The sequence below is a fragment of the Oncorhynchus masou genome, chromosome 9, assembly GCF_036934945.1.
Source record: "Oncorhynchus masou masou isolate Uvic2021 chromosome 9, UVic_Omas_1.1, whole genome shotgun sequence".
In the NCBI taxonomy this organism is placed as follows: Eukaryota; Metazoa; Chordata; class Actinopteri; order Salmoniformes; family Salmonidae; genus Oncorhynchus; species Oncorhynchus masou.
Window position 1 is genome coordinate 24,881,657 of NC_088220.1, and position 26,628 is coordinate 24,908,284.

The 26,628-nt window shown below is 45.9% G+C and overlaps 1 protein-coding gene across 4 annotated transcripts; it reads right to left on the reverse strand.

Moving 5' to 3' along the window:
* Positions 1–7,661: 7,661 nt before the first annotated feature.
* Positions 7,662–25,620, reverse strand: LOC135545713 (C-terminal-binding protein 2). 4 transcript variants are annotated; one of them, XM_064973519.1, is made up of 11 exons: positions 25,438–25,620; positions 24,029–24,090; positions 23,077–23,243; positions 18,129–18,283; positions 16,854–16,998; positions 16,480–16,686; positions 16,039–16,253; positions 14,684–14,814; positions 12,180–12,307; positions 11,698–11,818; positions 7,662–9,251 (listed from the first exon to the last, which is right to left on the reverse strand). In XM_064973519.1, the coding sequence occupies exons 3-11, from the start codon at positions 23,132–23,134 to the stop codon at positions 9,077–9,079; spliced, it is 1,335 nt and encodes a 444-aa protein (XP_064829591.1). In that variant the 5' UTR covers positions 23,135–23,243; positions 24,029–24,090; positions 25,438–25,620; the 3' UTR covers positions 7,662–9,076. The 4 variants fall into 4 exon arrangements, with proteins under 4 accessions (XP_064829591.1, XP_064829594.1, XP_064829593.1 ...); XM_064973523.1 differs by having other exon boundaries at positions 9,162–9,251; positions 11,677–11,818; XM_064973522.1 differs by lacking the exons at positions 23,077–23,243; positions 24,029–24,090; positions 25,438–25,620 and adding an exon at positions 21,183–21,265.
* Between the last annotated feature and the right edge of the window lie 1,008 nt (positions 25,621–26,628).

A 26,628-nucleotide genomic window follows, 5' to 3' on the forward strand; every position in this document is an offset into this window, starting at 1 on the left:
TCACACACACTAAAACAACTGATATCAAACCGCGCACACACACACACACACAAAGTCCCCCTGTCAAACACTCACTAACACTTGCAAATGGCAGAAGCCAGAACTCCATTATTGAGACACACGTATAAAGGATAACGGGGATGGAGAAAGTAGGCCGGATACAAAGTTCTAGTTATTATCGGAAATAAACACAGAAGTCAGTACCGATGTGACCCCCTGATGATGTCATCTCCAAGCCATCCATTGTAAAGATTCATATTTATATGGGGACGGGCAAATATTAGCGGTCTCATCTTTGGGTTGCTAATACAATCCCTAGGTTGAATGTGAGGGCCTGAGGAGTCGATACAGAGGTTAATTTATCAGGCACACAAATATTATGTCTTCTGTCTTGTCAACAAGAAACACTTTCAATCTCACTTAAACAATACAACCTTCCACAGTTTACCTCATCCATGGGCCCTGGAGCTTCTCTCTTGGGCTCCTGGCCCTACTCTGACCTACCTAAAGCTTTTTACAAGTAAAGCTAGTTAGTAAACAAGAGGATTCTAGCCAGCAGGATGTAGTCTGGTCTTCAACGACCACCCCAAAACAAATACCCCATTTCCCATCATATGACCCCGACCCACCATGACAGTGACTAATCAACTTCCCTAAAGTCACATGTTGTTTTTACAGGTCCACTGATGTATTCCAAGGTTGTATTGACATCTCTGGGGATCAGTATCCCCCCACCCACTAACACACACTAGCGCCAGATAAATATCCTGGTCCAGGGCCTTTGTGGCGTCTGGCAGGAGAGTGCAGCACCAGGGCTGGGGCTCGAGGACGGATGAGGGCAGCCCAGCCTGTTGCAAAACAAACTAGCTCGGAGTGGGAAACGGGGGGCACAGGGGCCAGTGAATCTGCCTGTTAAAAAGCTGTTTTCTCCCCGGGCCTACGTCAGAAGAGAGATCATTATGCAACCTGTTCTTTCCCGACGAATGCTTCTCACGAAAGCAGGGTCGCTGGCACCCCAACAGTGACTACACAGGAAGAGAGCTCAATGACTGTAATACTCACATGAAATTGACTTTCATGACAAGTGAACACCAAAGGCCCTTAAAACGAGCTGTTGAGAAAGGTAGCATACCGTCTAGAATCTGCAATAAGCTGTATATTTCACTCCATATGATGTCATGTAGAACAGCTACCAGGAAGGGATTACAGTTGCTGTGTACTGTCCTATGGAAATACTGTCCTATGGAAATACTGTCCTGTGGAAATACTGTCCTATGGAAATACTGTCCTATGGAAATACTGTCCTATGGAAATACTGACCTGTGGAAATACTGTCCTACGGAAATACTGTCCTACGGAAATACTGTCCTATGGAAATACTGTCCTGTGGAAATACTGTCCTATGGAAATACTGACCTGTGGAAATACTGTCCTATGGAAATACTGACCTGTGGAAATACTGTCCTATGGAAATACTGTCCTATGGAAATACTGTCCTATGGAAATACTGTCCTATGGAAATACTGTCCTATGGAAATACTGTCCTATGGAAATACTGTCCTATGGAAATACTGACCTATGGAAATACTGACCTGTGGAAATACTGTCCTATGGAAATACTGACCTATGGAAATACTGACCTATGGAAATACTGACCTATGGAAATACTGTCCTATGGAAATACTGTCCTATGGAAATACTGTCCTATGGAAATACTGTCCTATGGAAATGCTGTCCTGTGGAAATACTGTCCTATGGAAATGCTGTCCTGTGGAAAATGCAGTTCCTTGTGAGGAAGGAAAATGAACAAGTCAAGAGGAAAACAAACTCACATCCTGTCCACCTCCCGTAGCTAGTTACAAGCCTATAGTGTTGTTTATCTGGTAGAGAGATGGAGGGTTGGTCTGAGGGCATATGGAGTACATATTAAAAGGGCTCGTCATAAAGCGTTTCACATTAATCAAAAGTGCCATTGCATCCGAGGTAGCTTTCATGCACGTGTGTAGATCGCCCTTCGCCGAAGGGTGCCTTAGCTCAGCCTAGGGGAATATCCTAGTAGACGGAGTACAACCAAGGGGGCCTCCCTCCAGCGATGGGACCATGAGGGTTAGACCGCTCTCTCATCAGGGGTTACGGATGGTACATGTGGTAACAATTTTGGAGTTGGCATTCCCAGCCACATGATGCTATGACTGTACCCCTCTCTGCTGCTTGCCCCGCACCTGGTCTAACTACTCGTAAAGCTGCTGTGAGCTCTGGGGCGCTTGGCACTGCATCACCCCAGTGCCCATATAAAGACAGACAAAAGGTTGTAAACAGTTAGTTAGGGGGGGGGGGCAGTGGTTTGTAAACCTTGCTCCTATCCCCAGGGCTGGAGGAAAGCAGCACACCTGGGTTATCACTGCTATACTGCAAAGCTTGCACTATGCACTCTCACAAGTATACACACACTGAATGAATCTCGTAAATCTCAAGGCTGAGGGTAATATCCATACAGGCATTATTATAGATACTCCTTGTTCTCAGAGTTTGAGGACACACACACACACACACAGATTAAGACAGAAAGACCATTTCCTTCAACAGAAGAAAGCAGCGTGAGAAAGGAAAGGGTTCATTTTTGGGATTTTATTAAAATACGGTGTGGAGTTTACCATCGGAAACAAACATGATTGTTTCTAATAAAAAAAGTAAACAAAAGAAAAATAAAGCATAAGAGCCTAGTTACAGGAGACTGTTCTTCTATTTTTTATTAAATTGATTTTGCAGTCTGGTGAAAGAAAATCAATTAATTCACGACAAGAGTGAGTGAAAGACCCCCCCAAAAAGGAATCATGTTCACATGTTGTAAAAATACATTTCCCAAATTTCACCATTACACACAGCTCATTTAAAACATTCATTCATTCATTATTAGATGAAGGTTAGATGTCAGTGCCAAAGAACAGAAGAGACAGTAAAACCAAATACACAAAGGGAGAGGGAAGAGCGCAGGAGGTTGGAACACGAAACGGATGGAGAGAGAGCGCAGGAGGGTGGAACACGAAACGGATGGAGAGAGAGCGCAGGAGGGTGGAACACGAAACGGATGGAGAGAGAGCGCAGGAGGGTGGAACACGAAACGGATGGAGAGTGTGCAGGAGGGTGGGAACACGAAACGGATGGAGAGAGTGTGCAGGAGGGTGGGAACACGAAACGGATGGAGAGAGAGCGCAGGAGGGTGGAACACGAAACGGATGGAGAGAGAGCGCAGGAGGGTGGAACACGAAACGGATGGAGAGGGTGGAACACGAAACGGATGGAGAGAGTACAGGAGGGTGGGAACACGAAACGGATGGAGAGAGAGAGAGTGCAGGAGGGTGGGAACATGAAACGGATGGAGAGAGAGAGTGCAGGAGGGTGGGAACATGAAACAGATGGAGAGAGAGTGCAGGAGGGTGGGAACATGAAACAGATGGAGAGAGAGTGCAAGAGGGTGGGAACATGAAACGGATGGAGAGAGAGTGCAGGAGGGTGGGAACATGAAACAGATGGAGAGAGAGTGCAGGAGGGTGGGAACATGAAACAGATGGAGAGAGAGAGTGCAGGAGGGTATGTTTGTATTTGAACCCTGAGAGATTAAAGTGACCAATTCTGTCCATCATTTGCTGCATGTCTGCCAGACCACCCTAGTGTTTGGTGTGGCTCGGGGCTGGCCATGAAAGACCCTTTCAGAGGGGGAACATTCTAACACCCCAGAGTGAAATATCAGGTGGACTTCCCTTCAGTCTGTACCACTGCCAGTGACCTGCTGGGTTACATGTAGGGCATATTCAATCAAAATGGTTAAGTCAGACATTTTTTATTCTGCACTGAAATAATGCATATTTTAATTTATGTACTCAACAAATAATTTGCTGTTTCAAACTAAAAGACAACTGCATATCAATTCAAATGTGCTTCTTTCAGAGAGTTACTTTTGAATAATCCGGCAAAACTCTTTCACCGGTATTGATTGAATACAGACTGTAAAGTGTTAGTTGTTAGTATGATGTCTGACTGTCTCCTACATCACCTACTGTGGTCAACTGTGATTAAGGCAGTAAGTGTTTCCATAGTAACTCTACAGCTACTTAATAGGGAGAGTTAAGGCCCGGAGGTTTCCGGCTGGATAGGGCGGCTACGCTACGTACGGCAGAGTGGCTAGGACAAAAAACATTTCACAAAACGTTTCAAAAGGTTGTTTTTTTCCTGAAATGTTTCAGTACAACATGTCGAACACAGGGATAGATTACAAAACAAAGAAAACAAATGGTTTCAACAACACAGTGAGTGCTGAACTGAAAACAACCCAAATATGTCATCAATATCATCAACGGCAATGTAAGATCACAATTTACGCTCATAATTCAAACTATTGGGGATATTACATTTTTATATATATATATATATATATAAAAATCCCATGAGACAGGAGCCTATAATGTTTGGACACAGGCACACTCCCATGTCCTCAGACTCCGGTAGGTAGGGAAAACTGTACATCACTGGTTACTGACCACCACAAAATGGCAACTTGGGTTAAGGGTAAAGCACTGGGGAGCAAAGGGTGGACAACAACATAACAATCTGTAAGCCAATAGCATTTACCCTCCAAAAATACCTTACATGCACAATAGCTAGAGCAGCATTAGGGGAAAGAGAAAGGCATCTAGATCTATATTCTATTAAAGGAAACTAACAGATCAAGCTGACGCTTTGAATTCTCCTCCAAGTTACATTGTTCTGTAGAACAGGAGGTTGAAGAAACTTGTCAGACGGAATCTGGTGTCCAATTAAAAATCACGGGAAAGCATTGTCCTCGTTTTCCACAGAGAAACAAATGAAGTAGAAAAGATCAAAATGCAGAGAGAGATAAGTAACTGGTTTTGAAGACAGATTGAAAGGAAATCCTCTCCAGTTTGGTCATTGAGTTAGTGGGGTCTTTATTGATCGTCGTCAGTGCTACAATTTTCACAACCCTCCCAGGAATAGCAGAGAGGTCACTAGAAAAGCTGTACAGGAAAAGGATTTGAACGTACATTCAATATCTGTTACTGAGGTACTACAAGGGTATTCCCTTGATAAGACGGCATTAAGAGTTAATCGTAGGGACTACTCCTTTAAAAAGACAACGATGACTTGTCAATACAACCATGGGTGGATCCACATAGATACCGTCTCCTTCGCAAAGCCACTCTAGAGTATGGAAGAATAAAACACAATCCATCCTTGTTCTTAAAAGGGAATGGTGAATCCCTTTATCTTGTTAGAAAGGGATGGTTGAATCCACACCCTGGCTACACCACCGGTCCTATCTTAAAGGGATGGTTGAATCCACACGGGCTCCTATCTATCTTAAAGGGATGGTTGAATCCACACCCTGGCTACACCACCGGTCCTATCTTAAAGGGATGGTTGAATCCACACGCTGGCTCCACCACCGGTCCTATCTTAAAGGGATGGTTGAATCCACACCCTGGCTACACCACCGGTCCTATCTTAAAGGGATGGTTGAATCCACACGCTGGCTCCACCACCGGTCCTATCTTAAAGGGATGGTTGAATCCACACCCTGGCTACACCACCGGTCCTATCTTAAAGGGATGGTTGAATCCACACCCTGGCTACACCACCGGTCCTATCTTAAAGGGATGGTTGAATCCACACGCTGGCTACACCACCGGTCCTATCTTAAAGCGATGGTTGAATCCACACGCTGGCTACACCACCGGTCCTATCTTAAAGGGATGGTTGAATCCACACGCTGGCTACACCACCAGTCCTATCTTAAAGGGATGGTTGAATCCACACGCTGGCTACACCGCCGGTCCTATCTTAAAGGGATGGTTGAATCCACACGCTGGCTACACCACCGGTCCTATCTTAAAGGGATGGGTGGATCCACACGCTGGCTAAACCACCGGTCCTATCTTAAAGGGATGGTTGAATCCACACGCTGGCTACCACCCTATCTTAAAGGGATGGTGGATCGGTCCTATCTTAAAGGGATTGTTGAATCCACATGCTGGCTACACCGCCGGTCCTATCTTAAAGGGATGGTTGAACCCACACGCTGGCTACACCACCGGTCCTATCTTAAAGGGATGGTTGAACCCACACGCTGGCTACACCACCGGTCCTATCTTAAAGGGATGGTTGAACCCACACGCTGGCTACACCACCGGTCCTATCTTAAAGGTCCTATCTTCCTATCTTAAGGGATGGTTGAACCCACACTGGCTGGCACCGGTCCTATCTTACCACCGGTCCTATCTTAAAGGGATGGTTGAACCCACACGCTGGCTACACCACCGGTCCTATCTTAAAGGGATGGTTGAACCCACACGCTGGCTACACCACCGGTCCTATCTTAAAGGGATGGTTGAACCCACACGCTGGCTACACCACCTATCTTAAAGGTCCTATCTTCCTATCTTAAGGGATGGTTGGATCCACACGCTGGCTACACCACCGGTCCTATCTTAAAGGGATGGTTGAACCCACACGCTGGCTAAACCACCGGTCCTATCTTAAAGGGATGGTTGAACCCACACGCTGGCTACACCACCGGTCCTATCTTGAAGGGATGGGTGGATCCACACAGGCTGATAAAGCGCTAGTGGAGAGCCGAGTTCTTCAGGGGCTGGATGGGGTGAGAAAGAGAGGGAGGGGAGAAAGACAGCGAGACCTCGCCTTGTCACCCGTCCCTGTTGTCTTTGGTAGTCAGCGGTATTCCATGTGCATCACCTGCCCTATGGCTGACTGCTGTGTGGATGTGTTAGGAAAACCCAGGGGGCGCCAGAGCTATGTGTCTGGCTGGTACTAAACCACACTGTAGCCATCCGAGCACAGCCTGACTAACCATTCACATGGCAGTGCCTCCCCCCTGCTGGCCAAACCTCTGTCCTACACAGCTGACCTGTGCTGCTCTCAGCAAGGTTTTCCCGAGCACTACACACCTGACCTGTGCTGCTCTCAGCTAGGGTTTTCCCCCTAGCACTACACACCTGACCTGTGCTGCTCTCAGCTAGGGGTTTCCCCTAGCACTACACACCTGACCTGTGCTGCTCTCAGCTAGGGGTTTCCCCCTAGAACTACACACCTGACCTGTGCTGCTCTCAGCTAGGGTTTTCCCCCTAGCACTACACACCTGACCTGTGCTGCTCTCAGCTAGGGTTTTCCCCCTAGCACTACACACCTGACCTGTGCTGCTCTCAGCTAGGTTTTTCCCCCTAGAACTACACAGCTGACCTGTGCTGCTCTCAGCTAGGGTTTTCCCCCTAGCACTACACAGCAGATTCAAATAACCAACTCATCATCAAGCTTTGATTGTTTGAATCAGCTGTGTAGTGCTAGGGCAAAAACCAAACGGTGTACTCGGGGTTAATAAGTGCCGCTGAAAAACAACAATGTCCACACACAATAATTCCGTCTTTTTGTATGAAGTGAAATTCCAATCCACTATCCAACTGATATGAAACTGTTGTCACATGATGTTGAAGCTCCACACCGCTTCAGGGTTCTTCCTTTACAGAACAAACGCTTCACCTAACTGTTGAGTATAAGACCATGTGTAAAGTGATGATACAGAATCCATAGGACACCATCCATCTGACCTTTCAACAGGAAGTGACTGGAGCGGGAAAAAAGGAGCCTTTATTACATCATAAAAAGGGGACGTAAAAACAGGGAAGCGAGTTATCGCCTGCCAAAGGAGAGGTTTCACCATCTTAAGAAGAAGAGAGACAGACCGAAAGGGTCTGACGCAGCAGAGGCAGTGGAGACAGATTTAACATGCTTCGTTAAGGTTTCAGCTCCACACTGACATTATTCATCCCTACACTAGCCAACAGACAGACAGACAAGGAATCAGATAGCCTGGTCCCAGATCTGATTAGCTTTAGATAACTTGGCTAAAGCTAGCTTTGTCTTCAGATACATATCTTGGATCAGGCTAGGAATCGGCCAATAGAAGCTTGGTGTCGTGTTGTCTTATTGTTGTACACATTTTCCATATTATCTTAAATGAGAGAGAGAGAGAGAGAGAGAGAGAGAGAGTGAGAGAGACAGAGAGGGAGGTCAGAGAGAGAGAGAGAGAGAGAGCGAGACAGACAGACAGAGAGGGAGGTCAGAGAGAGAGAGATGTCAGAGAGAGAGAGATGTCAGAGAGCGAGAGAGACGTCAGAGAGAGATGTCAGAGAGTGAGAGAGACGTCAGAGAGCGAGAGAGACGTCAGAGAGCGAGAGAGACGTCAGAGAGCGAGAGAGACGTCAGAGAGTGAGAGAGACGTCAGAGAGCGAGAGAGACGTCAGAGAGAGATGTCAGAGAGCGAGAGAGACGTCAGAGAGAGATGTCAGAGAGCGAGAGAGACGTCAGAGAGAGATGTCAGAGAGCGAGAGAGACGTCAGAGAGAGATGTCAGAGAGCGAGAGAGACGTCAGAGAGAGATGTCAGAGAGCGAGAGAGACGTCAGAGAGAGATGTCAGAGAGCGAGAGAGACGTCAGAGAGAGATGTCAGAGAGCGAGAGAGACATCAGAGAGAGAGCGAGATGGGCCAAACCTTCACTCCTCTCTCACTGATCAAAAAAACCAGGGAGAAAACAGCTAGCCTCACGGTCCAGCCTCACTGCAGAGATGCTACTCAAAACAAAAACACCTACAATCATAACAGATCAACAGCAAAAAAAAAAATAGCTTTAACCAAAAAAAATAAAAAATAAAAATACAACTCAAGAAATATACCAATCCAATTATTGAATCCTTGAGAAGAGAGTTATTGCTGAAGGTGTGTTGGTGTGGAGGGATATGGAGGTAAGGGGGAGGGGTTGAGGGAGGTCCGAGGAAGGGGTTCCGGAGGGGGAGAGGGGGCATGTTGTGGACGGGCGGATCACTCCTGGACTGGTACTGTGTTTTGAAGGATCCAGCTGAAACCGGATCAAACCGGGACCCCAGTGTAAATCTGCCTGAGGTCGGTGAGGAGGGTTGGTGGTAATGATGAAAATGGTGGGAGGGGGTGGGTTGTTGGTTTCCAGGGGTGATGGAGGAATGTTGGGGTGCTATTGGTCAGAGGAGATGTCTCTGTCTGCCTCAGCCTTGCTGGGTTGCCCTGGCGATGGGGCATGGGGGGGATGGGACACAGGGGCGATGGCGTGAGCCAGGGCCAGAGCCTCTACCCCTGCACCTGCCCCTGTCAAACCCCCTGCTGCCACACTTATCAGACCTGCAGGAAACCTGAGAGAGAGAGATGGAGGAGAGGGAGAGAGAGAGGAGAGAGAGAGATGGAGGAGAGAGAGAGATGGAGGAGAGAGAGAGAGAGAGGAGAGAGAGAGAGAGAGAGGAGAGAGAGAGAGAGAGGTGGAGGAGAGAGAGAGAGAGAGAGGAGAGAGAGAGAGAGAGAGAGAGATGGAGGAGAGAGAGAGAGAGAGAGATGGAGAGAGAGAGAGAGATGGAGAGAGAGAGAGAGAGATGGAGAGAGAGAGATGGAGGAGAGGGAGAGAGAGAGAGAGAGAGAGATGGAGGAGAGAGAGAGAGAGAGGGAGGAGAGAGAGAGAGATGGAGGAGAGAGAGAGATGGAGGAGAGAGAGAGAGATGGAGGAGAGAGAGATGGAGATGGAGGAGAGAGATGGAGGAGAGAGAGAGAGAGAGAGAGGAGATGGAGGAGAGAGAGAGAGAGAGAGGAGAGAGAGAGGAGGAGAGAGAGAGAGAGAGGGGAGAGAGAGAGAGAGGAGGAGAGAGAGAGAGAGAGGAGAGAGAGAGATGGAGGAGAGAGAGAGAGAGAGGAGGCGAGAGAGAGAGATGGAGGAGAGAGAGAGAGAGAGGAGAGAGAGAGAGATGGAGGAGGAGAGAGAGAGAGAGAGAGAGAGAGAGAGAGAGAGAGATGGAGGAGAGAGAGAGAGAGAGATGGAGGAGAGAGAGAGAGAGATGGAGGAGAGAGAGAGAGAGAGAGATGGAGAGAGATGGAGGAGAGAGAGATGGAGGAGAGAGAGAGGAGGAGAGAGAGATGGAGGAGAGAGAGAGATGGAGGAGAGAGAGAGAGAGGAGAGAGAGAGATGGAGGAGAGAGAGAGAGAGAGGGGAGAGAGAGAGAGATGGAGGAGAGAGAGAGAGAGAGGAGGAGAGAGAGAGAGATGGAGAGAGAGAGAGAGGAGGAGGAGAGAGAGAGAGGAGGAGAGAGAGAGAGAGAGGGGAGGTGGGAGAGAGAGAGATGGAGAGAGAGACAGGGAGTGATAGAGAGAGAGATGGAGGAGAGAGAGAGAGAGAGATGGAGAGAGAGAGAGAGAGAGAGAGAGAGAGGAGAGAGAGAGAGAGAGATGGAGGGAGAGAGAGAGAGAGAGAGACGGGGGAGAGAGAGAGAGACGGGGGAGAGAGAGAGACGGGAGAGAGAGAGATGGAGGAGAGAGAAAGATGGAGGAGAGAGAGAGATGGAGGAGAGAGAGATGGAGGAGAGAGAGGGAGACGGGAGAGAGAGAGCGACGGGGGAGAGAGAGACGGGAGAGAGAGAGAGACGGGGAGAGAGAGAGAGAGACGGGGAGAGAGAGCGAGTGACGGGGGAGAGAGAGAGATGGAGGAGAGAGAGAGATGGAGGAGAGCGAGAGACGGGGGAGAGAGAGAGATGGGGGAGAGAGAGAGATGGGGGAGAGCGAGAGATGGAGGAGAGAGACGGGGAGAGAGAGAGACGGGGAGAGAGAGCGAGAGACGGGGGAGAGAGAGAGATGGGGAGAGAGAGCGAGTGACGGGGGAGAGAGAGAGATGGAGGAGAGAGAGAGATGGAGGAGAGAGAGAGACGGGGGAGAGAGAGAGACGGGGGAGAGAGAGAGAAAGACGGAGGAGAGAGCGAGAGAGAGAGGAGGAGAGAGCGAGAGACAGGGGAGAGAGAGAGAGACGGGGGAGAGAGAGAGATGGGGGAGAGAGAGATATGAAGGAGTGAGAGAGAGAGGGGAGAGAGAGAGAGAGAGACGGTGGTGAGAGAGACGGGGGAGAGAGAGAGAAAGACGGAGGAGAGAGCGAGAGACGGGGGAGAGAGAGAGACGGGGGAGAGAGAGACGGGGGAGAGAGAGAGAGACGGGGGAGAGAGAGATGGAAGAGAGAGAGAGATGGGAGAGAGAGCGAGATGGAGGAGAGAGAGAGATGGAGGAGAGCGAGAGACGGGGGAGAGAGAGAGACGGGGGAGAGAGAGAGATGGGGGAGAGAGAGAGACGGGGAGAGAGAGAGAGACGGGGAGAGAGAGAGACGGGGAGAGAGAGAGACGGGGAGAGAGAGAGAGACGGGGAGAGAGCGAGTGACGGGGGAGAGCGAGAGATGGAGGAGAGCGAGAGATGGAGGAGAGCGAGAGACGGGGGAGAGAGAGAGATGGAGGAGAGAGAGAGATGGAGGAGAGAGCGAGATGGAGGGGAGAGAGAGATGGAGGGGAGAGAGAGATGGAGGAGAGAGAGAGAGATGAGAGAGATGGGGGAGAGAGAGAGAGATGGGGGAGAGAGAGAGATGGAGGAGAGAGAGAGATGGAGGAGAGAGAGATGTAGGAGAGAGAGATGTAGGAGAGAGAGAGTGGATTTGTATATCAGGAGGTCAACATGCTATAGAATATTCAGATACAATTGATAATTGATTAAATAATCCTGACAATTCCTGACTTGGTTGTCCTCCTCTCCCATGCTCACCTTAACCGCTGGGGGTCTCACCTGTATGCTGAGGCTATGTTGAGTTCGGGGTGGACTGTCGCAACCTCCATACTGGGCCACTGTGACGCTGCCATCAGATACTCCTTATTCACACAGTTCTTCAGACTGTCTGGAATACGACCTGAACACAGACAGACATACAGACGGGGGGGACAGACATACAGACGGGGGGGACAGACATACAGACGGGGGGGACAGACATACAGACGGGGGGGAACAGACATACAGGCAGGGGGGACAGACATACAGACGGGGGGGCAGACATACAGACGGGGGGGCAGACAGAGAGAGAAGCGGGACAGACAGATGGGGTCAAGGGGTTAGAGTGGACCTAATATATCAGAACACCACACCACTTCAGAACCCCAAAACATGCAGCCATATTCAAGCTATGTAAAACCACTGAAATGATTTAATAACCAATATATAACCAGGAAACGAATAATCCAAAATTCGGATTGAGTGTTAGGGCTTGGTTTTACCAGTGATGGCACGGCGCACCTCCCTGGCTGCCTCCTCTCTGGCCTCGATGGAGGCCTGCTCACTGTACCAGGAGGTGTGGGGGGTACAGATGAGGTTGGGAGCATCTTTCAGGGGGCCCTGTGAGAAACTACATAGGAGTGGGGGTTAGTAGGGCTGACACCATTTAGTCAACGGGTCTATTGTTTGGTCAATATGATGTTGGTCGACCGAGATTTCTTCAGTCGACCAGTAGCAATATATATATATATATCATGGTGTACAAGACCCCTGTCTGAGTGGACTGATCCATTGTGGAGGCTGTGGGGATGGTACAGTCCATCACCAAGACGTGCTACTGAAATTGTATATGATTATATTACATAGGAACAATGGTGCAACACAAATAAAAATAATAAAATAATATTATTTTACTACAAATGTGTTCTAATACGTTGGATAGTGGTCGCTGTCCGCAGTTCTGAAACACATCAGTGCGCTGTTGAATTGGCAACATTTCTAGACCATGTTGCTACGTGCATAATAGCCAAGTTAACCACCATATTGGTGTTGAGATATCAGAAGAATGAGGAGATGACAAAACAGCCCTTTCCTTATTGTCAAAGAATAGTGAAGAGAGCGGAAACCCCAACTTAATTATGTCTACAATCAATGGCCTAACTGTTAAATGTGTCTGGCTTTATAAATCATCCATATATATCTACAGAAATAAGACAGCTCCTGCTACTGTTGCCTGTTTGACTGTTTAATATCCTACTGATAGCGTTAGCACCAAGCTTCACGCGTCAACAAGTCAAGTACAACATGTTTTAATCTTTGTCTTGCTGCAATAAAGGCTTTACACTTTATAGTGAGCACAGCCTCTATGCTATTGTGTTTATTTACTGTTGTTTACAGTGATCCAAGTTGTCTGGAAAATTCCATTTATAATAATAATGCTCCTTTTTTCTTGATCTCGTTATTGTTATGATGATGATGGTGATCATTATAATAACAAGTAATATCATTATCATTAGTAGACATGGTACAGCAGCCTCGTATAACCACCATTGTTGAGCTGTAGGACTAAGAGTGCATCCTATTTAGGCTTCATACCGTAACTAAGGCCTATATTTCAATACTTATATAGACTACTGTATCAATCATATATCATCACTTGGGGCCCCCGCGTGGCACAGCGGTCTAAGGCACTGTATCCCAGTGCTAGAGGCATCACTAAGGACCCTGGTTCGATCCCGGGCTTTATCACAACCGGCTGTGATCGGGAGTCCCATAAGGCGGCACAGCGCCGTCCCGGTTAGGGTAGGGTTTGGCTGGGGTAGGCCATCATTGTAAAAATAATAATTTGTTCTTAACCGACTTGCCTAGTTAAAGGTTTAATAAATAAAACTATCATTTGTGGCAGGTGTGATATCCCTCCAAAATGGCTCGGGCTAATGTTCCTATCGACCCAGCAGGCTAGACACCTTTTTTTATTGATTTGTAACTGTAATGAAAGTTGTATTGTCAACTTGTTTTGTATTTAAACGCCATTTTAAACGTGTACATGACACTGCAACAAAATTTCCCCAAGGGGACAGTAGAGTCAGTGAAGTATCACACAGCATACATACGAGTCATTCATTATTTGAAATACAATCAAGCGTTTGAGTTTAAAAATGAAATAAAGCGATCCTTGAATAATTAGCCTAACAATAAATAAACCATTATATTTAGAAAATTGCATTCACGAATGCGACTGTTTTTAGTCTTTGCTCTAATAATGGCTTGACAAAAAAACGTTACAACAAAGTCTCTGGTACACTTATAATGTATTTAGTGTTGTTTATAATGTTCCAAACGGTCAGAAAGATTATAATCTAACAGCAGCTGTTTGGCACACAGCGCTTTCTCCATATCTTCTTTTTCTTGATCTCTAGTCACATTTATTCCACACATCTGACTTCTCCTTTACCTCCTGAGCAACCAGTAAACATTCTCCCGTTTCAAGTTCGCCACATCCTCTGCATTTTGCTGTTTTGGTGTTCGAAGTTTGTAATAATCACATCAATAAATTGGTTATGATATACTATAGGTCAGGCCCTATTGGTCACGTGCATGCGATGCATACATGTGTCACATAAAGAGAACAAGGGTTGAGGGAATAGGGAATGTTTTTCATAAACAATTGAGGGATTTTGTTCCCATAACCTTTCACTCAGATATGGCTGTAATTATGTGGCAGCTTCAACAACACGAACAGTGAGATAAACACTGTGCTGTTCACTGCAGCAGGGAGAGAGATGATGGGTGCAAGTCACACAGTCAATTGCTGTCTTTTCTTTTTAAACAGCAAGTCTGAGCCCGGCAACTTATATGTGGAAAACTATACGTTAAAACATGTGGCCGAAAGAACAGACAACTCTTGGTATACCAGGAATTGTTTTAGTTGCGGACAGCCTTAGGAAAGAAAGAGGGAGAGTCAAGGTTAGAGAGGAACGACTGAACAGCCAGTACGTGGGTGTACCTGAAGGGCTCTGTCTCGTGGACGTCCAGCGCGGCTCCTCGTATACGTCCTTCCTTCAGGGCCTGAGCCAGAGCCTTCTCATCCACCAGACCCCCCCGCGCAGAGTTCACCAGGAACGCTCCCTGACGCATCTTCAGAGGGACCACACACACAGTGTTAAAGTAATACACACTCACAAAACTCACTGCACCAGTATAAGGACTAGACTTCAACTATAATTTGTGCAAAGTCACCTTTTTCAGCAGAACATATAGTTACTATTTCAATACAGATCCCACAAAACTACTACTTTTTAAAAACCATTTGAATATAGATCCTACAAAATGACCACTTCTTGAAACAATTTGAATACAGATCCCACAAAATTACTACTTTTTAAAACAATTTGAAAACAGATCTGAGAAAGCAACTACTTAAAAGATATTTGAATATTGTAATTCCATTATCATGCAATTATAAAGACATTTCCAAAGTCCTATGTTGCTATTGTAATCAAAGTTAATACACCTGATGTTAACAGTGGCTGTACTACGTCATGAATATACAGCACCAGTCAAAAGTTTGGACACCTACTCATTCAAGGGTTTTTCTTAATTTTACTATCTATACATTGTACAATAATAGTGAAAACATCAAAATTATAAAATAACAAATATGGAATCATGTGTATGCAAATTTGCATATATTTTATATTTAAGATTCTTCAAAGTAGTTAACATAGTTTCAGCTAAAGGGCAACTATTTTCTTTGGTGGCTACAAATTACTTTGTAATTTCAATGACAGTATCAACATTTGAGCTTTTATAACAAACTAATATCTTTACAGTATTACATAGTTTCTAGTGTATAATATGTGCTTCAACAGTAGATACTACTCATATAGGCCCAATACAGGCAGTATCACAATCATTCAAACATTTTCTGCTGCTCCTAAATAGAATAGGGTGCTCCTAAATAGAATAGGGTGCTCCTAAATAGAATAGGGTGCTCCTAAATAGAATAGGGTGCTCCTATATATAATAGGGTGCTCCTATATATAATAGGGTGCTCCTATATAGAATAGGGTGCTCCTATATAGAATAGGGTGCTCCTATATAGAATAGGGTGCTCCTATATAGAATAGGGTGCTCCTATATAGAATAGGGTGCTCCTATATAGAATAGGGTGCTCCTATATAGAATAGGGTGCTCCTATATAGAATAGGGTGCTCCTAAATAGAATAGGGTGCTCCTAAATAGAATAGGGTGCTCCTAAATAGAATAGGGTGCTCCTAAATAGAATAGGGTGCTCCTAACTTTAAGTGGGAGCACCAGTGCTTCCAAATAACTGTTTTTCCTTTAGAGCCCTGTGCATACCTGTTTGATGGTGAAGTCATTGATGAGGTGGTGGTTGTGTTCGTTGAGGCTGCAGTGTAGAGAGACACAGTCAGAGTGGATGAGCAGGTCCTGGAGGGTAGCCATCCTCTGCAGGCCCAGGGAGCGCTCCACACCATCAGGCAGGTATGGGTCGTAGAAGATCACCCCGAAACCAAACGCCTTGGCCCGCAGAGCCACCGCCTGGCCCACACGACCTGTAGAGAGAGGGCAACACAGGGTTAACAATTGTTTTCCCTAGAGTATTTTGGTGGGGGCATTTAGGCACCCAAAGCAAATTCCAGGGCCTCTGGCATACCCTATTGTTGATTAAAAAAAGAAGGGCCAGTCTTAGACCAAATTCAGTTGCTCCAAATCTGCCCATTCTACATTACCTCCTAACTCCATAAACGTACATATCCTGCCCCCAATACACCCACTTACCCAGGCCGATGATGCCCAGCGTCTCCCCCCGGATGCGGGCAGCGTCGCCGGCTACCTCCCTGATCTGCTCCACGCTGGAGGCCCTGGTGCCCTCCCTCAGGGCCTGGTGCATCCAGGTGACCCGACGGTACAGGTTTAGGATCAGACACAAGGATGTGTCGGCCGTCTCCTCCACCGACGACGCCGGCACGTTACACACCGCGATGCCTGGAGGGGGGGATAGGTTGGAAAGGCTGAAGTAGGTACACTATTGGCAGAACGTAGCGAAGGCCTAAGGCCAGAGAAGTGGTGGTCTGTGTATCTGTTGATGTGTAATACTTGTCCGTGTGTACCTGTTTGTCTGCATACTGTGTGTGCATCCGTACGTGACTCACCCAGCTCAGCTGCGGCTTTGATGTCGACGTTGTCATAGCCGCTGCCGATCCTGACGATGACTCGGAGGCCTTTGAACTTGTCCAGGTCGTCTCGAGAGAGAGTGATGGTATGGTAGAGCAGAGCCCCCACCGCCTCGTTCAACACCTACAGAGTTAACACACATTAATACAGCCTGGTTCAACACCTACAGAGTTAACACACATTAATACAGCCTGGTTCAACACCTACAGAGTTAACACACATTAATACAGCCTGGTTCAACACCTACAGAGTTAACACACATTAATACAGCCTGGTTCAACACCTACAGAGTTAACACACATTAATACAGCCTGGTTCAACACCTACAGAGTTAACACACATTAATACAGCCTGGTTCAACACCTACAGAGTTAACACACATTAATGCAGCCTGGTTCAACACCTACAAGAGTTAACACACATTAATACAGCCTGGTTCAACACCTACAAAGTTAACTACATTAATACAGCCTGGTTCACATTAATACAGCCTGGTTCAACACCTACAGAGTTAACACACATTAATGCAGCCTGGTTCAACACCTACAAGAGTTAACACACATTAATACAGCCTGGTTCAACACCTAGAGAGTTAACACATATTAATACAGCCTGGTTCAACACCTACAGAGTTAACACACATTAATACAGCCTGGTTCAACACCTAGAGAGTTAACACATATTAATACAGCCTGGTTCAACACCTACAGAGTTAACACACATTAATACAGCCTGGTTCAACACCTACAGAGTTAACACACATTAATACAGCCTGGTTCAACACCTACAGAGTTAACACAGCTATACTGCTGGTTGTCCAGGTGAGAACAGAGCTGTTACTACAGCCCTGTAAAGCTGGAATCCTTCATGGTGAAACAGCCACGTCCGTTTGCCATATTACAACAAAGAAGTTACTGCCAACATCCAACACAGTTTTCCCCCCAGACATCATTTCACGAGCTATAGAACAGCAGCAGATGTAGTTCCATGATGCACAACGCTTCCCCAGCGCTGCATCGTCAACAAAACAAAAACACCGGCCGTGGGGCGGACCGTGGCGCTGTCTTTAAGGGAAAGTTCATCGATACTAAACATATGGCTGGCAGTCAGGAAGTAGTCTTGAAGAACTGTTTCTTTTTTTTCATCAGAAACTGCTGCTTATAGCCACATGAACAGGAAGCTTACACCAAGTATATTATCATGCTTGTGTGTGTACGTACGTGTTTGTCCCATGTCTGTGTGTGTGTGTCTACCTTCTCATGGATCTCCTGGGTGGACTGGGCATCACAGAAGGCCACAGTGGCCACGTCCTTGAGGATGGGCATCTCTATGGTGCAGTCACGCCCGTCCAGCAGGGCCACCAGGGGCCGGGGGTGCATGGGCCCGTTCAGGATGGGGGGGCGGATGCCTGCCAGGGAAGACAGGACAGTTACCCATGATTTGGCATTATGAAAATTCAATAAATGTTGTATTCTTCTCACATGCCGATTTGGTTCCAATGGCTGGCTAGGTTGGTTGCAGCATGCAACACTATTTTGAGTTGGTTGTTTGCCCAGACAAAATGACTTCCTTTGGGAATATGTGACAGTGAAAACACAGCACGCCGCAGCATTTTCTTCCAGATGTAACGGTCCACTGAGCTTAGTGATTCAACAATCTTTCTGGAGTCTGCACAAGGGCAATATGAGTCACTGCTCTAAACCTGAACACACCACTGCCCTCACCATTAAAACACACACCATTAATTTCCCTTCAAACTCAACCAGGCATGACAATAGCCACTGGCATCATCAGTGCTGGGGCCAGCCAGAGTAGAGTCAACCTGTATAATGAGTCTGACCACCAACATGACTACTACTACAAGTCCAAATTCTCTCAAAGACAGTCCCATAACGCCCTCCACATCTCTGGTCCTCCCTACAAATAGCCAGGGTCTTGTCACTACCAGCACTCTGAGGGAGCACTGAGCAGTATGTGTGCTGCTATGGTTACGTAATAATAATAATAATGGAACTGAATCTGCTACAAAGAGAGCATCTGAGATCACAAAGAGATAGAGGCTTCAAGAGGACACTGTTACAAGCTCAATACTTTCAACTCCCCAAACCCATGCACTCACACCCGCTATGATGACACACACACACACACACACCACCCCTGTCCCCGTCCAGAGTAGAGGATGACGATGCTTGCGGATCTGGCTGGCTGCAGTGCCAACAAGGGGTGGAGAGGAGGGCGAGTGTGACTCCTGTTCCGTACACACACGCCATTTACGCTGACTTTTTGTCCAGTGTGATCCTGCGTACGTCTACCACCATTCATTACTGCAATTACATCTGTACGGAAATAATCAATAATAAATTAACACTTCGTGGCCAGAACGTGACAAAGCCAGACAAACACAAGCCTAACATCTGGTAAAGGCCACGGGAGAAATCTGGCAGCTAACATCATCACGGATACCATCATCACTAGTCTTAGCTCTCTCTGCCTCTCCATCTCTCTGAACTGATTATGAACTGCCCTTCTCTCTCACAGAAAAGTGTAACACACAAACACACCCCTAGCCCCTAGACCAGAACCACCCCCTATCCACACCACACACTTGCGTACACACTCTCTGCCCTGCGTGACAGGTGTATGGTCTGGGGGGCCGATGTCTCACTGGAGCATTCACGTGGACAGAGGGAAGGACCCATGCAAAGGCCGACACACAGTCAGACATGCCCAAACAAACACTCTGTGCCATAGTGAGGGGGGGTCTGGTGGAAGACAAATATTTGTGGATGCTTCCTGTGATGTCGGAGTATTTCCCAACACACACACACATAAACACGCCCCCCTAATATGTAACTGGGACTAGCTGAGGAGGCTTCATAACAACGTGAATCTGCATCTGTTTCGGATACCAGTATCCTGTGTGTGTGTTTTCTCTCCTTCTCCCCTCACAGGTGAAAATCATAACTCCCCAATCAGTCACCAATCAATCATCAATCAGAAGACACACCTCCTCCTGTTTTCCTACCCTATCACAGTTCCTTTCCCTTGGTTTAAAAACCCTGTCAGTTGTTTGCTCTAGAGCTCAATCTCTCTGTAAATGCCATGTCTGTAGGGCTCTGTGGTTCACTCTCTCGTTGTGTAGTAACCTCTCTTTTGTTTGAGCACCTCCATAGCACTTTGTCATCACCTGTGAGTATTGTTTTGGTTATGGTGTTTGTTTGATTGCTGGTGGGAAAAGGGGAAACCAAGACAAGTCGCCCATGGGCATACACTACCCGTAGGTAGACTTTGTTAAATACACTAGTTAGAACTGGGCGGACCACCCACTGTATTTTTGGTTAGTTAGCTGTTGTTAAAGTAGGCTAGTCTAGCTCAGGGGGCTTTTGAATACTTATTGTTTCTTTCCTTGGGTCCAGGTCAGCCCCTTTTCCTGCTCCCCCCATTACCGTGTGTTTTCAAATAAACCTCGAGTTTGACGGTAGATTTCAGTTGTCCTGGTTATTTCGTTCACACTTTTGCTTTGTCACTATAATAATTTGCATGAGATATGTTACGGGTCTCATCACCACCACCCCCCCCTAGACTGTCGGGCCAAAAGGGATTCGTAACAGCATCTCATTATAAAACATCAAGCATTTTCCTTTATGGTAGCCTGGCGGTTAGAGCAGGTAGCCTGGCGGTTAGAGTGTTGGTGGATCCAATCCCCGAGCTGACATGGTAAAAATCTGTCGATCTGACTCTGAACAAGGAAGTTAACCCACTGTTCCCCTGTAGGCATCATTGTAAAAAAGAATTTGTTCTTAACTGACTTGCCTCGTTAAATTAAGGTTACATATCTTAATGTCCACATGCTGGATATCACAATGGATCCACAATGACTGGTTAACAAGAACACACACACACGTAAAGTACCCTTGCATACTCGAGGCCTTTGGAGCACAAGCATGGCCGAGCACACAATGCAATTCATTCAGCGCTTCATTCATTCTCTCCCTCCTTCTGCCTGTGGTTTGAGTGTGAGAGAGCAGAGTGAGGGAGAGGTGAGGGGGAGGGGCAGTGGGAGGGGCAGGGTAATAATGTAGCGCTGCTCCACCCTACCTCCAGCCAGACACACAGTTGCTCAATTCCTTTAACAGCTACAAGGACGCGCCAAGCAAAAAGGAAACAGCACACACACACACACTCGTTGGCAACACCACACCCAAGCCCATATCTTCAAGCTCTCCTTCACACACACATTTTACGACACACACACGGAGCCTAACCTTGCATTATGAAGTTAACCAGCCTGTCTTCCTCTCTCTCACCTCGCTCTCTATCCTTCGTTCTCTCTCTGTCTGTCAGAATGTTCTTGGATGGTTAGGACCCTACTGTCATCCACACCCAGTCCCTCCCCCACCGCCCAGCTCCAATCACGGGCAGCTCTATTGAGGGCCAGCCAACCAGCACTAACTTCATTAGCATAGCCAGGCAGCGACTGGGCTGGGGGCGGTTAGGCTGTTGTTGTTTTTTAAAGAGACAGCTGGCCTGTTTTCCTGTAGCCACGACCCTTCACCCTGCTCCTCTCAGGGGACCTGACTCTTCCAGACAACTCCCTCCATTTTATCATCACCCAAGAGCTGCATTTTGCACCATTTTATTTAGCCTTGTACAACAGTATAGACAGTACAAACCAGAAAGAAGCCAAATATGTCCAGAATTTAATATGGTAACTGGACCACCTTTAATGAGACTTTTTGTTTGTTTTTGGATACACTACAAATTAGGCTTGGCATGACTTGTAATGCATTTTTAAAAAAATTTATTACTATATTAAATAACAACACCATGCTATCTTTATGGTAGGGATGGGCACGGTTATTAGAATATTTAAACATCTGAACAGACGTTAGTATTCGATTACTTGTGAGATTATTCATTAGAAAATATATGGCTATTTTACCAATGAAAAGGCTTTGTCTAAAATGTAATCCAAGTATTTGAGACATTCCTACATGGTCTATCATTGTAGGCTATTACATTTGACATTTCAATAAAACAACACCTTTATCACAGTTTTTATGAGTGCCCCCAATAAAAACATAACGCTCCGGTAGCCAGCACACGTTTTACACGTGTAGCTTGTTATTGTCGGTGAATCATAGCAGCGCTACAGTCAGAGGCTGCATGTGTAATCATAGCAGCGCTACAGAGGCTGCATGTGTAATCGCAGCAGCGCTACAGTCAGAGGCTGCATGTGTAATCGCAGCAGCGCTACAGTCAGAGGCTGCATGTGTAATCGCAGCAGCGCTACAGTCAGAGGCTGCATGTGTAATCGTAGCAGCGCTACAGTCAGAGGCTGCATGTGTAATCATAGCAGCGCTACAGTCAGAGGCTGCATGTGTAGCAAGTGAAGTGGGAGATTCCTAATCAAAGCTCCTTTTCTGCATCTGCTGAAACAAGCAGAGCTCAGCACACCGCCTTTCTCCCCAGTCACACGAGCAAGTCTCCATTGAAAATCTTTCAAACATGTATTTCGACTATTAGGATATCTCCCCAAAAGATCTGGATATTATTCTAATAGTGAAATCATTTCAAATGCCCATTCCTACTTTTCAGTTAATTTCTGTCTTTGTCAAAAGAAACCTTGATCATGATGTAGCCTAATGTAACCAGTCATTTATTCTAGCCTGTCACGGATCGTCATCATTTGTACCTTGCCTTGGCATAGTTTCTCGTGGCTCACAGCTCAGACACACCAGCTTGGCCACACACTAACCCCCCTTGAAATCCCCACAGACAGGAACAGGAAGTGTGATAAGGGCATTGTGCTCTCTCTCTCCAACTGTCCCAAACCCATGCCTTCACTAACCTACCCGCCACTGTTCACACCAATAGGCTAATCATTAATAACAGACTTGCCATATCAGCAGCTGATGTAAACCAAGTGCCAGCGATTATAGTCATAGGCATGTGACAATACATTCAACCAATTTCAGGTATCATTTTTCGGAAAGACCACACACATCCTTGAGCCCAATCAAGACATGTCTGGAGGAAGTTCTGATAGCACAGTATGCACACTGTAAAGAAACATGTTGTTTTATGAATGTGTAATATTGGTGTAGCAATATGACTAAAACGAATTGTGAAATCATAATATTCAAATACCCTGAATGTGTGTAAGATGTATGACTTTGTCTGTCTCTCAAGGCTCCTTACCCTCACAGATGCGGTCAAGTCTCTGCCGCTTGACTTTGTGCTTGTCCATTAGAGCCATAGGCTGGCAGTCCTAACCCAGGACACAGCAAGACAACAGCACAGAGCACTAAGGAGGCTCTTCAACAGGACACCAGCACGAGAAACCACTACTACCCACTGAGCAACACCTGCAGAGAGAGTGAGAAAGAGAGACAGAGTCGTTGTTACCTGTTAGAATGTGAAAGACTTTACTACTCGTCATGTCTGCTGTAATGCATTTCTTCTGCCACTTGGATTTCTCCTTTTGTGCCAATAAAGTTAGACAGAAATTGAATTTGAGAGACAGGGAGGAAGGGATAGTTACTGCTGCAGGATAGGACCCTCAACGGGTTAGTTGTAGAAATGTGCTTTCAAGTCCGAGCAGGCTAAAGCCGTTACAATAACACAGGGTCCTAAGGATGAAGCATCTACTAAACAGATGATAGGCCTATGTTCTTACACAAAATAATGTAGCATACATGTGTCTACACTTGTGATGTATAACATTACAAAAATGAATGAAGCCATGACAAAAGGAACTGACAAACACATGCCTATGTAGTGCGGTATTGGTGAGTGTGTACTCTTCCTTCTGCTTCCTCTGTGGTTTACCTAGGGCCTGTTTCAGTACTTTGAAAATGCATACATTCTTCTTCTCTTCCAAATGGTTATACCTGCTCTGACATGACTGGATTGGTGAAAGCTATGTAGTTTAACCCTTACTTTCACCTATCCAATAGTGTGAAATCCTGGCAGAATCTCAAACCGAACACTTGGTCCCTAAGCCCTTTATCGAGTGATAAAAGTGTTCAGTAAGAGATTTATCCAATGATTACCTAATCAGGACAGACAAAGGAATGGTGCAGCTTCAAAGTATTTGAACAAGGCCGTAAACAGAAAGACGAATAACCATATGGGGGAGTGGCAGAATTACCAGCAGGAGAATCCACTCAGTGTCTGTTCTGTCTGCAACTCACAACGTCTGTTCAGATCTCACTGTCAAGCAGAGACAAAACAGTTTATTATCAGAGGGTCTTCTTCACTCACACCCTCTCAAACAAACTTACTTCAATTCAATAACATATCAGTCACTCACTACTAGTCTAGGTCTAAGCAATATAAAAATATGAGTGCTAAACATGGAGTGCCTTGGGTTGTTTGGCAGAAAGATGTGAGGCCTTATAACAGAAAGTGTTTGTTGAACAGTAGCTAGGCCTAGATCCCTGATTGATGAAGACTGGTGTCTAACAATTTATAAAGTAGGCATACATGTGTGCGTGTGTGGTAACCTAGTGGTTTAGGAGGTTGGGCCAGTAACTGAACGGTTGCTGGTTCAAATTCCTGAGCTGATTAGGTGAAATATGCCGATGTGCCCTTGAGAAAGGCACATAACCCTAATTGTCCCTGTAATTCACTTTGGATAAGAATGTCTGCTAAATGACTAAAATGTAAATGTGATGTGTACAAGTTTGGCTAGGCCTACAAACTGGACTCCAACAGAGGACAAAGTTAGCTATAATTCTCTACTAAATGACACTTCGCTACAAAGAATCACAATCATCAAAGTTTAAGAAGTTGGGACAACATTCGTACGTATATGTAAAAAGTAGCAATGAACATGCATAAAAAATCTTGAAACCCATCACAAAGTAATCAACAGACAGTGCGGTTTATGGAAACAATGGCAGTTTTGATATCATTGATACAAAGTATTGAATACAGTGTTTCGCAAGCCAAAACCATTACCACATGTGGCTGCCAAAGTTTAGGCCTAACTACATTTCACTATCCCTTCAAAATTGAACAACTAGCTACAAGTTTCAAAACTCTGCAGAAAACGCTATGCTAACTAGTTAACTAGCTATCTAGATGGCTACTGATAACGGCCGTTATCGCATCTGGCTAGTTAGCGAACGTTAGCTAGTTAGCCAACTAACGAACATTAGCTAACTAGGCAGCTAACCGTGCCAGAAAAACAAATTCTTCTGATCGATAGGAATCATATTTCAATTAAACAAACCGCCCTGTAACCATCCCAAAAATACACATTAAGTTCTCAACCTTCTGATGGCTTGTTAATTTTATCAAGCATATCAAACTACGGTTGGATGGTTAGCATAGCAAGTTAGCTTGCTTGCTAGATATACTACTGCGTGTGAGAGATGCGTACAGGGGAGCCCATTTTCGTCCGATTCGCTATCAGCGAATGGCGCTACAATGTGAATATCTGAAATGCAGTAGCACAAGAACACCGGGAAACGTGGATATCCACAACGTGCACGTTATGCACGCATCATTCGCTACCCCGGTAACCTAGTAACGCAAGAGCGGTGGATTAATTACCCTAAGAAATGTCTTTCAGTCGTGTTGAGGTGTCTGGACAGTTTGCGTGCGTCGGTGGTCTTCCCTCTCTCCCGATCGCCATGAAATCTGAGAAAGAGGAAGTCGCAGGTTCATGGGGGGTCAGGCCGCCGTACACAACGTGACGGGCAGAGTGAGAGGTACCAGTGCACTGTTTTGGGAGGGGAAGACAGAGCGCCCTCACCTTCCATGGCGGTGGACAGACAGCACACCCATTGGCTTTCTCCATAAAGTGTACTTCATGTTTACTTTGGTCTGGATAAACTATTACGATTTATCGTGCAAAGTTCTGCAGAGGAAATTGTTTTTAACAGGGTCACTGCCCTAAGTTAATGAATATAGAGCAATGTATCATATCGTTTGTATTTTTCCTTTCAAACAAACATGCCCCCCCCCCCCCAACAGGTCTTACTCGAATAAAATACCTCTGGACAGATCATTGAGAAACAATCTTTAGAACGTTTAGATAACTGAGTGACCACCAGATGTCACTATAGTCAATGGGCCCTATGCTCTCTGTATGCTTCAAGAATTTAGTTGAGGCTAGACTGAGGCACCATTCTCATGTGGATGTTGTCAATCTTGGAATCAAACATGCTACATAAAGAAACCCGTCTTCCGAGGTGATCCCATTTGACACCTATAAATATGCAAATTTACACCCCATCTTCAAAACATTGCTGATTGAAAGAAACCAAAACAAGGTTATTTTTTTTGCAAAATTATTCTCTAATAAACTTTATTTGTACACAAAGTGTAAATAGACATTTCCATCTGAAAACATACAATAAAAATAATCTCTCGAAAGGCCACCAATCCTCTGCATCTCCACTGGTTCCTTCTCACACACTAATGCTGCTTTTGGACAGGCAGCCAAATTGATATTTTTTTCTTCACTAATTGGTATTTTGACCAATCAAATCAGCTTTGAAAAAGATTGCCGTGAAAACTTCTGATTGGTCAAAAAAAAAAAAAGAATATATTTTTTTTAATTAAATGAAAATCAGAATTGAGCTACCTGTCTAAACAGTCATCCACTCACACAAAATGGTTTCCACAGGTGACCACTGTACAGTACATTACATTGTGCCCTAAAGGATCCAACTGCAGCGTCGAGTCAATTATTCGGGGCGGCAGGGGAGCCTAGTGGTTAGAGCGTTGGACTAGTAACCG

Excerpts from the sequence above, each read along its gene's own strand:
- LOC135545713 (XM_064973519.1), bottom strand. The coding sequence starts at position 23,134 with ATGGCTCTAATGGACAAGCACAAAGTCAAGCGGCAGAGACTTGACCGC. Across the intron at positions 16,687-16,853 it reads CAAAGCCGCAGCTGAGCTGG|GCATCGCGGTGTGTAACGTG; the intron begins GTGAGTCACGTA and ends CCCCCCCTCCAG. Across the intron at positions 14,815-16,038 it reads ATGACTTCACCATCAAACAG|ATGCGTCAGGGAGCGTTCCT; the intron begins GTATGCACAGGG and ends GTCCCTCTGAAG.